Below are 14,115 nucleotides of genomic sequence, written 5' to 3'. Positions count from 1 at the left end.
CCTTTGCATCGACAATCAGATTAGATATCTTCCCAACTTTACGCCTTCCAATTTGTTTAATTAATTTTTCAATTAAACGAATAATTGTTTTTTTATGGTTTAATAAGAAAACGCAAGATATTCTTCGAAAGTCGCGGAATTTGCATTTTTTACTCTTACGTTGTTATTACTTAGGAAATGAGGTTGGGATGGAATTAAAATTATCGAATTACGATCGGATTGTAATATATATATATATATATATATTTGATCGGCAAATATCGTTTCGCTTCCTTTTTAAATTTATTTCAATCATTAAGTTTATTCTCAAGCGCGTTTAATTCCGGTTACGGTGGAAAGTCTCGATCAAGGTTGAAAGTTATGTTACGGTGTATCGATACGGTTAATCGGAGCGAAAGCGAATGCTCGATTCAAAAATCGAAATCGACGATTTGGATTCCACTGTGTTTACGGAGGAAAATAAATATACGTTGGAGAATCGCTTCCACTATTTTTATACTCAAACTTTATTATCATTCAATGACGGAAGACATTTGATTTTCCCTACTAGATAATGGGATTAATTAAAGAGTTATTTTTAGTCGTTTATTTTCACGTACAATCTCTCGTGCAATGCGAATTCTATTAATAATAGGAAACGATAAGAATTACGCTTAAATGCACTGTGTACTCTGTGTACTGTACTTCTCGATACACGATTATACTCATAGATCCAGTTACAGATCCCTGCACTTTGTTCCAAATGTTGAAACGATAAAAATAGTAAAGTAAATATCGAAATATCAAAAATTCATACTTTTCTTCGTAAAAATTTTTCTTCCGATTAATCAATCATCCTTAACATCTATCCACATTCACTCCTTCCAATCGCTCTCGATCCCAGCCTCGTCTGCCGCCTCCTCCGGTACCTGAACTGGCACCTTAACGGGATAAGGGACCGGCTTCTCTACGGGATAGGGCACAGGTTTAGGCACTTGTACAGGTACCGGTCGCTCGACCGGTACCCTGACCGGTACAGGTACAGGTTTCTCGACAGGATAAGGTACCTGTTTCTCGACCGGGTAGGGTGCAGGTACAGGAATTTTCACTTTGACGAAGACAGGTTTATCAACCGGGACAGGTACAGGCCGTGGAACCTTAACTTTCACGGGTACGGGTACCGGTTTATCGACAGGATAGGGAACCGGCTTGGGCACAGGCACGGGATACGGTTTAACTACCGGTACAGGTATCGGTTGCTCCACCTCTATCTTCACCGGATAAGGAACCCTCTTCTCGACAGGATACGGTTGAATAACCCGTACAGGCACCTTGACCGGTACAGGTATCTTTCGTTCGATGGGGAACGGTTCGGGGACCGGCACCTTCACTTCGTAATGGATCTTCTTTTCGACTGGATAAGGTTCAGGAACGTAAACTTTGACGGGGACAGGGCGATTCACCGGCACCTGGACCGGATAAGGCACCTCTTTAATCACTGGCACAGGTTTCGGTATTTTGATCGGGACCTTGATGAAAACTTTGACCGGGTATGGCACCTTCTTCTCCACCGGATAAAGTTGGGGCACCGGCACCTTGACGGGATAAGGCACATTCTTCACTATAGGATACGGTATCGTTTTCTCCACGGGATAGGGTACAGCTATTTTCTTCACCGTCACCAATTTGTCCTCGTGGTGATCTAGAACCTTGGAATGGTAACCTCCAAGCAAGGTTACTTCGTTGCTCTCCGGGATGTAAGTCTTCTCTGTCATCGATGTTTCTCCGATTTCGATCTGATCGCTGTTGGGAGAGACCTCTTGAGAATGGCTTTCCGTCTGCTGGTCTTTTAGAGCCTCTTGATAGGAATTGTCTGTAAATCTCGTGTCAATTAGCGTTAAAATTTCACACGTGCGAAAAGGAAGAGTTTAAGGTGATTTAAGATTCGCATACGAATTTGCTCGACCGTCTCCGTCGATCTTGATCCTCGATTTCTGTTCCTTCGAACAGAATCGTCCGTTCTTTCTTCCCTGATGCGATAGCCTTGCTTCGAGTATCCCTGCGGTCGTACGATCGTAGAATGACAACTCTCCTCGGAATCAAAATCTTGCTCGACGGAGTAACCAAAAGACGTTGCCGTGAAAAGTAGCAGAAGGATCGTTGCATTTATCTGGAAATGGAAGAAAAGTTTTCTTTTCCAAATCGATCTCATCGTGCCCCATTACTTCGAACTTTCGAGTATTTCGTTTCCCTTTCAACGCCACGTACCACGTGATCCATTCTGACGATTGATGAACAATGTAACGATGTCTCGTTGCTCTCGGGGTCGCAGGGTTGAGACAATAGACAGAAGTAAATCAATCTTAGATTTACTAGCTTTTATATACTCGTCCACCATGCCTGAGGCTGTGCTCTCCAAGTTGGATAGATTCACCTAGAGGGGACGCGTTCGCTTTCGCGTATTTTACCGAGAGTGAAACTCTCATCCAGATGAGTCTTGGTCAGCAGGAATCGGTTCAAGGAACTTGACTCCTGTTTAGATCGAATCAAGAATTCATAAAGAACTCGATAATGAACGAACGAGTTCTCTCGAGTCGAGTATAAGGTGATCTTTTATTACCTTTCGCGATATTGTTTCTCCTCGATGCTGATGATCTTGAAATGTGTTCTCGATCAGAAATCGATCGAGAACGATCTTGATCGTATCTATGATCGGAGGAATGAAAGCGAAATTGATATACTTTAAAATTTAAAGCAACGAATTTTTAAGGGGAATGAAAAAGAATGTTAATCGTGATCGCTTTGTTTTAAGATTTTCAGAGCACGCGATGATTACGGACCCGTGACCGATTTGATATCTTTTTTTTGTTCTTCGATACCGCTTTTTCATGCCCATTGCATGCTAATTTTTTTTCATGCATGCGTTGTTCCAGACATTAGGAGAGAATATTACATTCTTCTCTATGAATGTGAAAGATATTCCAAAGGATTTACTTATTTAGCGTGAAATAATTTGAAATGTTGAAATAATTTTGTTTCGTTTTTTTTTTTCTTTCTTTCTTAATTTTAAAGAGATAGAAAATTTATGAAAATTCGTAACAATCGAAAGCCGATACGTTAATAAATTTTTTTTTTAAAAAGACACCAGTTATGATTAACGAGTAAATGTAAAATATCTATTTTCATTCTTGGACAATTTTCTTGGAAATTTTATTTTATTCCGTAGAATAGAGATACGTATAAGGCGAGAGAATTCATTATTGAAATCGTTATAATTAAATGGAAGTTTCTTTAATGATATGTAAAACACGCTGTCTTGTATTAATTATACCTGTTTTAATGGATTATCGTTTGAATAATGATCTAGAGACACGCGAGGCGATTCGAGTCATTTCTCAATGAAAAAAAAAAATGTACTTCGATTAAAGGAATGTTGTTTAATCGCTCCGTGTAATTAATATAATTGACTTCGCTTTCGACACGTGCATAATTCTAAATCGAAGGATTAAGGTGATCGTGTGTTGCGTTAATGGTGATTTATCGGACATTTTTTTTTTCTCTCTCTTTTTTAAAGTTTCGTTACAAAGCAAAGTGTAGAACATCTAGAAAGATTTCAATTTAATTCAATTAAATTTTGGGTCACGGCATCGTTTATCTCGAATTGAAGTATTATCATTATTGACGTGATTGGCTTTCATTTTAAATAAACTACCGTAACTACGGTCGATATAGTTTCCCACAATTGATTAAGAGTGATATTTCTTATATAATCGTTCTCTATATCGCTATTTCAAAGCTACGTTTCAATTTTGATTCGTGATTAAGATTTTACAAATTCAATTTCAATTAATTTGCAATTTGAAACTCGTAAAAATATATATACCGATCATCGTAAAAGTCGCACATCTTGTTTACCGACGCTCGCTTCGATTAAAAGTTCGTAAAAGTGTCGAATTACGCCATAGCGTTGCAAAGATTCAAATTGAGACGCAACTTCGTAATTAACAAAATTAACGTGTGAGTGAATTCTTGACACTCGTTAGAAAGAGAAAACATTTCACAAGCTTTAAAGCGTTAAAAGTCAAAGAGTTAGATATGTGACACGTATGTAAAAAATATGTTTCACGATAGAGGAACATAGAAATCGAAGCGCGCGTAACATCATGCGAATAGAAACGCCAGTTAAGAGTCGCGAAAGGGAAATAGGACTGTTCCGGTCGGACACAAAGGTGCAAGTTTCTCTCCCATGACGATCTTTCGTACGAAAGGGAAGTCTCTCTCACTTTCAGCCTCGGTCGAAGTCGCGTGCGGTTCGATTGCGTAAGAATCGCTGACTTGTTCGACGGACGAGCACGAAGTACGCGATACGTGAGTCAAGTGACTATGCTTGGGCACGGTCGAAGTGGGTCGAAGCGGGTCGAAGCGCAAGAAACGGAACCCATTGTTTATCACCACAAGAAAAAAAAAAAGAAAGGAAAGAAATTTTAATTTCTATTTCTCGACGTGTTAAACGTTATATTAATACTGTTTATTTAAATTTTTGTTCGTTTAAACTTTCGTTCGTCCCTATTATACATTTTATTATTATCGATATATTTGATTTTCGTTTCTTTCCATACTTTATTTTTAATTCGTTTACATTCCGCATTTTCCACTCGATATACTTTAATTATCAGTTTATCTATTTTAAATATCGCGTATTCTCTCGCGTATCGAACCGGTAGTGCACAACCGGTAGTTAAACCCGAAGAAAATAAATAAGTCAGAGGCGCGATCCATCGACACGGTTGGCCGCTTTCAGGCCGCGAAAAACCTTCTCCGAGCTAACGACGTCAATTAAAACGATTCTAACGAACGCGTGCGCGATTCATCGAATTATTAATTAAAACAACGCTGGTGCGTTTTCAACCATATTATCGAGAGTTGCGAGGAGTTGCACATAGATCGAAATCGTATATAGAGGAATCTTCCAAAGTTGCTTAACGAACGCGCAACAAAGGTAATTGAAGGCTGTTCGTCGATCGATTGCTAAAGTTTCCGGCGCTTCCATCCAACTTCCTCCCGGATAATCACTTTCCCCTCGACGTCCGCTTCGAAACATTTTACGGAATCAAATTTTAAATTTGCGGTAAAAAATTGCAAACTTAATGTTAATGGAAAGACAAAAATAATCGTATCGAATTTAAAACTGCCGAGATATACGAAGATCGATACATCTCTGTCGGAGTAAAGGAAAACGAGTATTCGCGTATTTCTTCTTCCTTCTCGACCTTTCCGCAATTCCGTGGAAAATGGATATGGGTCGAAAAGCAACGAGCTAGCTGCATATCGGTGCAAATTACGAGGACACGGGGACGGTAAGGAGCGATGAAGAGCATCGATTTGGCAGGGACGTGTTGGCAGCGAGAGAATTGGGTCGCCGCGGCTCTACCATATCCGATTTGCCGCCGATAGAACACCAATTCTTTTTCGGTGCGCGAGCGGTATTCATAGCCAAAATAATCGAGTTATTGTACGGAAAGTTTTCCAACGAAAAGTGAAACGTAGGAATTACGTCCCTTCCTTCGATCGAATTAAACTCGCGTGGAAAGCGAGCATTGGATCGTGACATGGCGAATTACGATACATTCGAACATTTCTCAAGAACGTCGATCAAGCAACAATCGGTGAACGAGAACGGGGGAATCGTCGTCGTCGTCGGTGATAAATATCGTTATAGAATGGTTAACGACTAGGAACGTCGAGGAATAATCTCTGAGTCGAGCACTCGAAGAAAATGAAAGTGGAAAATTATCATGACGTGACATCGAAGGGAACAGCGAAGGAAGGTCAGAGCGAGAGAGAGAGAGAGAAAAAAATTGGTTGAATATTCTTATTACGTTATTAATATTTATAATTCGTATAAAAATACATATATTCTGCTATTTCGGTAGAAAAAGAAAGATGAGATAAGCGAGCTGTTTATCGAAGGAAGATCACTAAAGATAGGCATGATCCATGAGAATCCGCCTCTTCGTATCCGTGACGCGCGTCGCCGTGTTGCGGGACTCGATATATACGATCGACCTCGGAGGGACCGTTCTCTGGTACGACGTGTACGTTACCGGAAGTCCACCCCAGTCGCGATCCAGGTACAAGAGAAAAATAGGTGTGCGCGTGTGTGTGTAGTATGTATGCGGATCGACCATTGCGTGCCATTATCCAATACTATCCTTTTTCCACTCGTTCTTTCTCCGTTTCTTCGTTTTCTCCGCTGCGTGTGTGTGTGTGTGTGTGTGTGTGTGTGTGTGTTTTACCTAAAACCGTTCGTCGATTTGCCCGATGTCGCCCGATTCGACCGACAATGATCCCAACCTTTTACCGATCCCGACTTAATGATAACCACCGTGGCCACCCGCCCAATCGCCGCTGTAACCGTGCTCGTGGTGCACCGGAACCGCCACAGGCACCTTGACGGGGACCGGGACAGGCTTCTCGACCGGGTAAGGGACCGGTTTCTCGATGTGGACCGGGTACGGTCTGTCCACCGGCACCTTAACCTCGTAAGGGACGGGCTTCTCGACCGGGTAAGGTACGGGCTTCTCGACCGGGTACGGCTGCGGGATCGGCACCTTGACGGGGACGGCGACCGGCTTCTCGACCGGGACCGGGTACGGTCTGTCGACCGGCACTTTGACGGCGACCGGCACTGGCTTCTCCACCGGGTAGGGTACAGGCTTCTCTATGTGTACGGGGTACGGTTTGGGCACGGGTATGTGAATCGGGCGATCGACGGGAACCTTGACCGGGACCAATTTCTCCACTGGATACGGAGCTGGCACGTGGATCGGGACTTTGACCGGGACCGGGACTGGTTTCTCGACCGGGTACGGTTGCGGGACCGGCACCTTGACGGGGTAAGGCACGTGCTTCTCCACGGGATACGGTTGCGGTACCAGAACTTTGACTGGGTATGGGCGGTCGACGGGCACGTGGACCGGATAGGGGATCTTTTTCTCCACGGGGTACGGTTGAGGCACGTGTACCGGGACCTTGACGAGAACCTTGACCGGGAAGGGCTTCTCCACGGGGTACGGTTGAGGTACGGGGACCTTGACGGGGTAGGGCACGTGCTTCTCCACGGGATAGGGCACAGGCTTCTCGACCGGGTACGGGACGGCCACGTTCTTCACCACTGTCAGCGTCTTGACGTGCTCGTGTCCGCTCGTGTCTAGGTAACCACCTCCGTAGCCACCGTCCGCCAATTCCAGGCCGCCACCGTGGCCGCCGATTCCGATGTCGTAGCCACCGTCGTAACTGTACCCGTAACCGAGACCCAACAGGCCACGTTTCTCTTGTTTCTTCGTCGATTTGTCCTCCGCGCCGGCCTCCGCTTTCTCAACCGCCTTCTCCTCGCCAGCCCGTGCCGATGAAACCAGCAGAGCTATCGTCGTTGCGTAGACCTACAAAACCACGTTATCCAATCGTTAGTGGATCTGGGATAGCTTTTTCGAAACGAAAAACCTATTCTCGTGAAACCGGATCGCGCTCGCGATATATTTCGAGATCCCAAAAATCTCTCTCTCTATATATATACAGTATATCCAATTAGAAAAATCGATCCACCGATTTCACCAGGTATACTCTACCCGGCAAACGGATCGAACCACTTTTCGATTCAAAGCGAGTTAAAGATACCCGAGTTACGATTCCCCGGCAAGGAAAAAGTGAACTATCCTGAACTCGGAAAAACTTGTGGATATCGATCGTCACTGACAGCTCGACGGACAGACGGACGGACGGAAATCATTCACTTGCGGTCTTTTCTTTGGTCTCGTCGCACTCGACTCGTCCCCCCTCCCCCGTTGTTGTTCCGGTTTCACGACCGGTCGTCCCCCCGACCCCTGTTTCCTCCTCCTCCTTTCCGCCGTACACGTACCAGGACTCTCATTTTTGCTCTCGAGATATTCCAGGTGCGTCCAGAAGTGAACTGGATGCTGATTGCCGTTGCTTCGTCGCCTTATATACGCGGCATACTTTCGCCTTCGCCACCCGGGCCCGACACGCCGTACCCCCCACGTTACACCTCTTTGTTCGCGTAGAACGACCACGATCGCCTGCTACCACTCCCCTTTGGGAGACACACGACTCGCCTCCCCACGCCTCTCCGAAACGTCCCTCTCCCTCGCCAACGGTTTCGTTTTCTTCTTCTTCTTCTTCTTCTTCGTCTTCTTCTTTTTCTTCTTCGTCACGACGGATCCCCCACTTCGTTCGGCCCACCTTCCTTTGGTCCCGCTGTTATGCGGATGTCTGATACCTCCTCCCTCCCCTCTCCGATGTGCCGTGTCAGCCGTTTCCACCTTCGCTAGACACCTTTGCCTCTATTTTCCTTTTTTTCTTTCTTTCTTTCCTTCTTTCTTTCTTTCTTCTTTTTTTCAGACGATGATACAAGGTTTATCAAGGTCTATATATATATATATGCGTCGTTATCTTCTCGCTATCGAACGATGTTGCGAAAAGTTTTTGTAACGCTTCTCCATAGCACTTGGTGAAGAAGTTTTAAACGGATTCGTTTATTCTTTCTTCTTTTCTAGATAATTAGTCGCTCTAAAAGGGACAGCTAAAGAAAAAATGGAAGAGTTGATCAGATTGAAGGGGAAAGAATAAGAGAAAAGTGTAACGTGTCAAAAGAAATCTCCCCGTACCTTTCTCCGCTCCCTCAACTTCCGACTGCGCGTTCCAATTCGCATTCCAACCTGTTGACGCGTCGAGAAATATCTCTATTTTCACATCTCCCTCGAACGAATTTCTTTCCAACCCTACGAGGAGATCGTGATGGAACGATATCTATGTGGCTGAATTTCGAAATTCGAATTCTCGCAACCGACGGATATTACCCCCTTTTTTTCCTTTTCTTTTTTTTTTCTTTCGACCGGACATGGCGATAATCGTTGCACGATAATCGGATCGATGCAATCGCACAACTTCGATCCGATCCTCTTCCCTTTCTCCCTTGTTGTTGCGCCGTTCCCTTCCGTTTTCGTCCTTCCTCTCTCGAGGCAATCTCGACGGCCCGTAGGTGCTCACCCGCGAGGATTTATCCGTCGCCGATCTCGTGGGTGCAACCGTGTTGCTCCCTTTCATGAGACACGCCGGTCCTACGTCACGATTTCCCTCTCTTTTCTCTGGCCCCGGTTCCGTTTTCTTACGTCGTTCTCACGTCGTAGAAACTCAACCCGCCACTCTTCTCGCGTCGTAATGTGGATCATTCCATTTCCACGCGAGAGATCGTTATGTAACGATGCGATCGGGGAAATTGATGATCGCGGAGATGTTTGTGCGAAATTGTTTTGGGAGGCGGGAGATATCAGTACGAGTTTATCATTTATTTCCATTTATTTTCCAAGTTTTCAAGAAATTTTAAGCGAGTTTACGCGAAAGAATTTTACGATAAATATATATTTTTTTAAAATATATTGGATACGTGTAAATACAAAATTATAGAAAAATTCGTGGTGTAAAAGTTTGTGCAATATATTTTCTTTCTTCTTTTTCCTGTATTTTTTTTACATAATAGAGTGATAAATCATTTAAAAAATGTTTTTTATAAATTTATCGAAAAGAGTCACTCCACTCCATAATCCATATAATAATTATTTTCTGCATAATGTAAAAATGTGAGGAAAGAAAAAAAAATTATTATTATCGAGTAAATTTCCTGTATAAAAATAATAATTTTTTCCTCCCGAGGTAAAAGCGTCGAAGAACCTTAGAGATCGGATAATCGAAAATTAATCGATAATAAGGTGTGAAATATCGATTAGCAAAAGTAAATTATCCGTGCTGAATCGGGATGAGATTCTTCGACAGATATTAAGCAATTCTGGCTTAATAAGTATCAACTATAACTAATTTCCTCGTTCGCGCGGATATGATTGAAAAATATTCTCAATATATATATATATATATATATATATATACAAGGATAAAATTCGAAAGTGTCTATGTCGATTGAAATATTATCTAACGGGAGAGAAATACTAAAGATCAAAATTTTACGATTCCCCGACTACAATATTAAACTTTGGTACATGTTTCGATTTTTTTCTCTCTTTTTTTTTTTTTTTTTTTTTTTTATAAAACGACCACGCGGGGACACGCGTGAATCCAATCATTGACAGTGAAGGTTTCTCTCCTTCCACTCCAACTCATTTTCATTACCTTGGACAGCGGATAATATTCTTCTTCTCTATCTTCGAGGTTGTTAGAGGCTGGCTCAACTTGGATTTTTATCCGAGTTAGCTAGGTAGAATTCAAAGGTCAATCGATAAAGATTCGCCGTTCGGATAAAGATTCGGATATTCTTCGTAATCGCGGAGACTGATTTTTATCCATTTTCGTCCAATTTCTTCTTTGGCCACGTTCAAGCGTGACATAACAATGATAGATTCGACAGATCTTTTCCTCTTCTCCTCTTTCACCGGGTGAAAGAAATTTTTCTGGTTTTCAAGGAGCGTCCTTGAACGTCCCTCCCGCGTCCTCTCGTTGTTGACGTACAATTTATACGTGTTTTATTCCCCTTTTATAGAAGCGGAATCTGAAATTGGAACTGTCGTGCGCCAACCTTTACTTACCTGATTATCCTTGATTAATAGTGAACCTCGCGTGCGAGATGAGGAGACAGACGGAGGCGGACAGCGATTTAACGCCTCGCTTTCTGCATAAACATTTATAGAAACTCATCGGCATTTGCATCAGTCGTGCAAGAGATAAAGCGTAAGACAAATTCAAAGATGGAAATCGGTGTGCAGCGGTTTAATAGGAACGGAATTTTATCGTTGGTATAATTCTCTCTTCTTGTATGCGGATCACGCTGCTCTCCGCTTGATGAATTTTTACAAATGCGTAACTTATTTGTAAAAAGATTATTTTCAAAAAATAAAATTATTCGAATCATCAAATTCTTATTTAAATCAGGTATCGACTTCGTAAACAACTTCATAAGGATTTGACATGATTAATCGTATTTGAAAACGAAGAGAAGAAAGAGGGCTACCGTTCGATATTCGTCATAACAAGATTGTTACGTCGACGTAGAAATTTTCGACGATTAAAAAAGAAAGAAGGTGTTGATCAACGATGAAAAAATTCGATATAAATTAGAGGAGGAGAGAGAGAGATATCTCTCCTCTATTAAAATAAAGCGAATCATCGATGAAAGTAATGTCGCGCGAAAGCGAAAACGGGGAGGAGGGGGAGATCTCGGTCGTAAAAGAGGCGAGCCACGACGTACGTAATTACGTTATGAAACTATGGAACGGCTCCTCCGGCCGAGGAATCTGACGGTGGCCGACATTCCTCTCGTTCGCGATCGATCTCGATTTCGATGAACAATTTCCACAAGAGGAAGGAAACGCGGCTACCTTTCTTCGATCGAAGTGGAAATTCATGACGAAAACAACGATGGACAGGAAAGAACGGTCCTCGCGTTTATTGCGTAAAGGTCGTCTTCGCGATGAAGATTACGTCTCCTCGTCTCTCCTCGTCTCTTCTCTCTCGCTTTCATCGCCGTTACCTTTCTCGGAGAGAAGATCTATCCGAGGAGAAGGAGGAGGAGGAGGAGGGACAAGCACGATCTCCCGTGCCGTTGAAAGGAATCCTCTCGAGTAGCGAATCGACCTCGTTGACACTGACCTTGGCGATGAGATGTTTCTTCGAGAAGGTGGGTCATCGTCGTTTTGCCGATCGATCCATCGATTAATCCTTCATTTTTCCTCCTTCCTCTTCTAGCTTATTTAAATTTTCAAATTGTCGTGTTTTTTTGCAAATGTGAAATTCGATTGGTATCGAATTTATATAAGGATGAGATACGTTGATGTATGTGTGTATATGATGAACACGAAGAAATTATAGGACATTAAAGTTCGTTTTTATATCTTGCAGAAATTTCGTGGCAGGGGTTCTTCAGTTCCAATTGTATCGCGCGTTGTGTCAGGCCGCTGGACAAAGGAGCGTGGACGATTTCAGGAGGCCTCTGCACAGGTGCGACTTCTACAGGAGCCCGGAAGCTGGAAGAATTTTAGGGTGAGTTTTCTTTTCTTTCTTAATAGATCAGATACACGGTTTATTATAACATTTGATTGGTATTATTGAACAGTTTTAAATATGTTGTACTTTTGTAACATTAAATTTCAAATAAATCGATATATTCATACATTTTACGAATGAAGTACGAGGTATGAAAGATCGATAAAAATGATTTACGGTCCGAGAGATGGGCAAAATTTTATTACGATTCCATCCAGCGAGATTCACGAAAGCGAGAAATCCTTGAATCATTATATATCGAGAATATGCTCGAATATGCGAGTTGTTAGGTAACAGGCCGAAACCTCGTATAATTTCTTGTAAAAGGGCGGGCTCCGGAGATATATTTCGACCCGTTATTAACTTCGTTATTAACTCGTCGTTATAACCTTAACGAAAAGCGAACGGCTTTCTCAAACGACGTGATAAATACCCACCGAGCATGTAATTGTTTCCCTGTTTCTCCTCCATCGTGAATAACGCGAAACGAAAACGTTCGTTTTTAACGTCCGGCCTCGCGAAAAACGCAGAAAATATGGAGTTGGTGGAAAGAGGAGGGGGAAGGAAGGAGGATCGAAAAGTGACAAAAAACAGCGTTAAAACGCGTCGTGGAGCGCGAATGCGAAACGTGTAAACTAACGAGATTGACGAGGAAACGGCACGAAAAGCGTCTGTGCACGATTTCTCGAGGATCCATGTTGGCGAATAATCTGAATAATCGTGCCAGTTTGGACGCGGCCTCGTTCATAGAAAGTCCGTAAGAGATCGACGATATAACGATTAAATAATCGATAGAAAAAATTCCGGTTTCGCAAACCAGTGTACTTTCCCTTTTCGATATGCCCCCCCTTCCCCTTTTAATGGTCATCTATGGATCATTTTAAGATGTCATTTTAAGGTTGTGATGTATCGCGGATCGAAAATTATTCTCTTCGTGAAAGAAAAATCGTACGAAAATTGAGAAGGAATATCATTTTTTTTTTCTTTTTTACGAGTGAATATTTCGAGGATAATATAATGTAATGGATTAAACGAGATGATATATTTTTTTAATATATACGCTGTATATAAATGTATATGTGCTGTATATAAATGTTGGTTAGTTATTTTCTGTGAAAAGTATAATTAAGTTGTTTGTGATATTGTTATTTTAAAGGATAATTTAACTTGAAAGACATTTCGTTAATAATTTATGATTTATTTGAAATAGTCGATTTACGAATACTCACCCTATATAATTTAATAAAACGAACATTTCCTCTGCATTCCTTTTATTGATGAATGTTAGATATTTCTCGATTTCTAAGTTTCACGTGGAGAAGAAAATGGATTTTGCTTTTTGCCAGTTAGGGAATTCCGAAAGGAAATATCTTTTAAAATATTTTTACGCCGATTTAATAACAAGCTCGATTGTGAATTTATCGTGAGATTATTTCCAGTTGATGGAAAAAATATTCGACGCGTGTAATCCCGTGTAAAACTGCATCGAGATGTGGAAAAAAAAACAGTTTCGTTGAATATTTAAATTCGGAGAAAAAATTCGAAGAATTGTCAAGATTCTTTCATTAAATATTCCAAGATAACGAAACGAAAAGAATTTCTTTGCGCGAGACATATTCAAAAGTTGAATTCAACGTTATTTTCGTAATTTCTCTTGATCAGTAGTAATCTGAAAAGAATTTCGGATTTACTCTCGATTAAATCAGACGCGCGGGCAGATTGGCGAAGAATATCTCTTCCCGGAAACGTTCTGACCTGATTAAAATTCAAGGCTCGACGCCAAAAATTTTCCACGTGCATGGATACTTTTAATCCTGGATCCATCGCGTTAACGTTAAAAATATAATCGAATATGATCAATTTTTATTTTTGACAATAATTTTTAAAAGGTAATTGAAATTCGACGATTGATTAACTTATTTTGAATCCTTTACGATTGCGATACAAAGTTGTAAAAAATTGTAAAACTTTTTTTCTATTTCTATTTCTATTCTCTAAAATCTCAAAGATGACGAAAGAGATATTCGGGATTCCGTAATCTTTCCGTAATTAAATAAACAGTGATGAAGA

General features: G+C 41.6%; 3 protein-coding genes across 7 annotated transcripts in view; 1 reads left to right on the top strand and 2 right to left on the bottom strand.

Annotated features, from left to right (window-relative positions):
* The window catches only part of LOC408536 (angiotensin-converting enzyme), a 53,943-nt gene that overhangs the window by 27,674 nt on the left and 12,154 nt on the right, over positions 1 to 14,115 (top strand). For all 5 annotated transcript variants that reach the window (XM_006561047.2, XM_006561046.3, XM_392082.7 and 2 more), the window contains exon 11: positions 11,902 to 12,042. In XM_006561047.2, coding sequence (XP_006561110.1) covers positions 11,902 to 12,042 — 141 coding nt within the window. The remainder of the gene's footprint in view (positions 1 to 11,901; positions 12,043 to 14,115) is intronic.
* Positions 9 to 2,348, bottom strand: LOC102655810 (proline-rich protein 4-like). The gene is made up of 3 exons (XM_006561044.3): positions 2,248 to 2,348; positions 1,933 to 2,149; positions 9 to 1,852 (listed from the first exon to the last, which is right to left on the bottom strand). Exons 1-3 carry the CDS (start codon positions 2,257 to 2,259, stop codon positions 855 to 857), a joined length of 1,227 nt encoding a protein of 408 aa, XP_006561107.1. The 5' UTR covers positions 2,260 to 2,348; the 3' UTR covers positions 9 to 854.
* Positions 5,852 to 8,043, bottom strand: LOC100576418 (tetra-peptide repeat homeobox protein 1). The gene is made up of 2 exons (XM_006561045.3): positions 7,898 to 8,043; positions 5,852 to 7,421 (listed from the first exon to the last, which is right to left on the bottom strand). The coding sequence occupies exons 1-2, from the start codon at positions 7,907 to 7,909 to the stop codon at positions 6,351 to 6,353; spliced, it is 1,083 nt and encodes a 360-aa protein (XP_006561108.1). The 5' UTR covers positions 7,910 to 8,043; the 3' UTR covers positions 5,852 to 6,350.

Source organism: Apis mellifera, linkage group LG15 (assembly GCF_003254395.2).
Source record: "Apis mellifera strain DH4 linkage group LG15, Amel_HAv3.1, whole genome shotgun sequence".
Lineage (NCBI taxonomy): Eukaryota > Metazoa > Arthropoda > Insecta > Hymenoptera > Apidae > Apis > Apis mellifera.
This window is presented reverse-complemented; position numbering and strand designations above follow the sequence as displayed.

Coding starts and splice junctions, on each gene's coding strand:
- LOC102655810 (XM_006561044.3), bottom strand. Junction 1,853..1,932: donor GGAGACGGTCGAGCAAATTC/GTATGCGAATCT, acceptor CGAGATTTACAG/ACAATTCCTATCAAGAGGCT.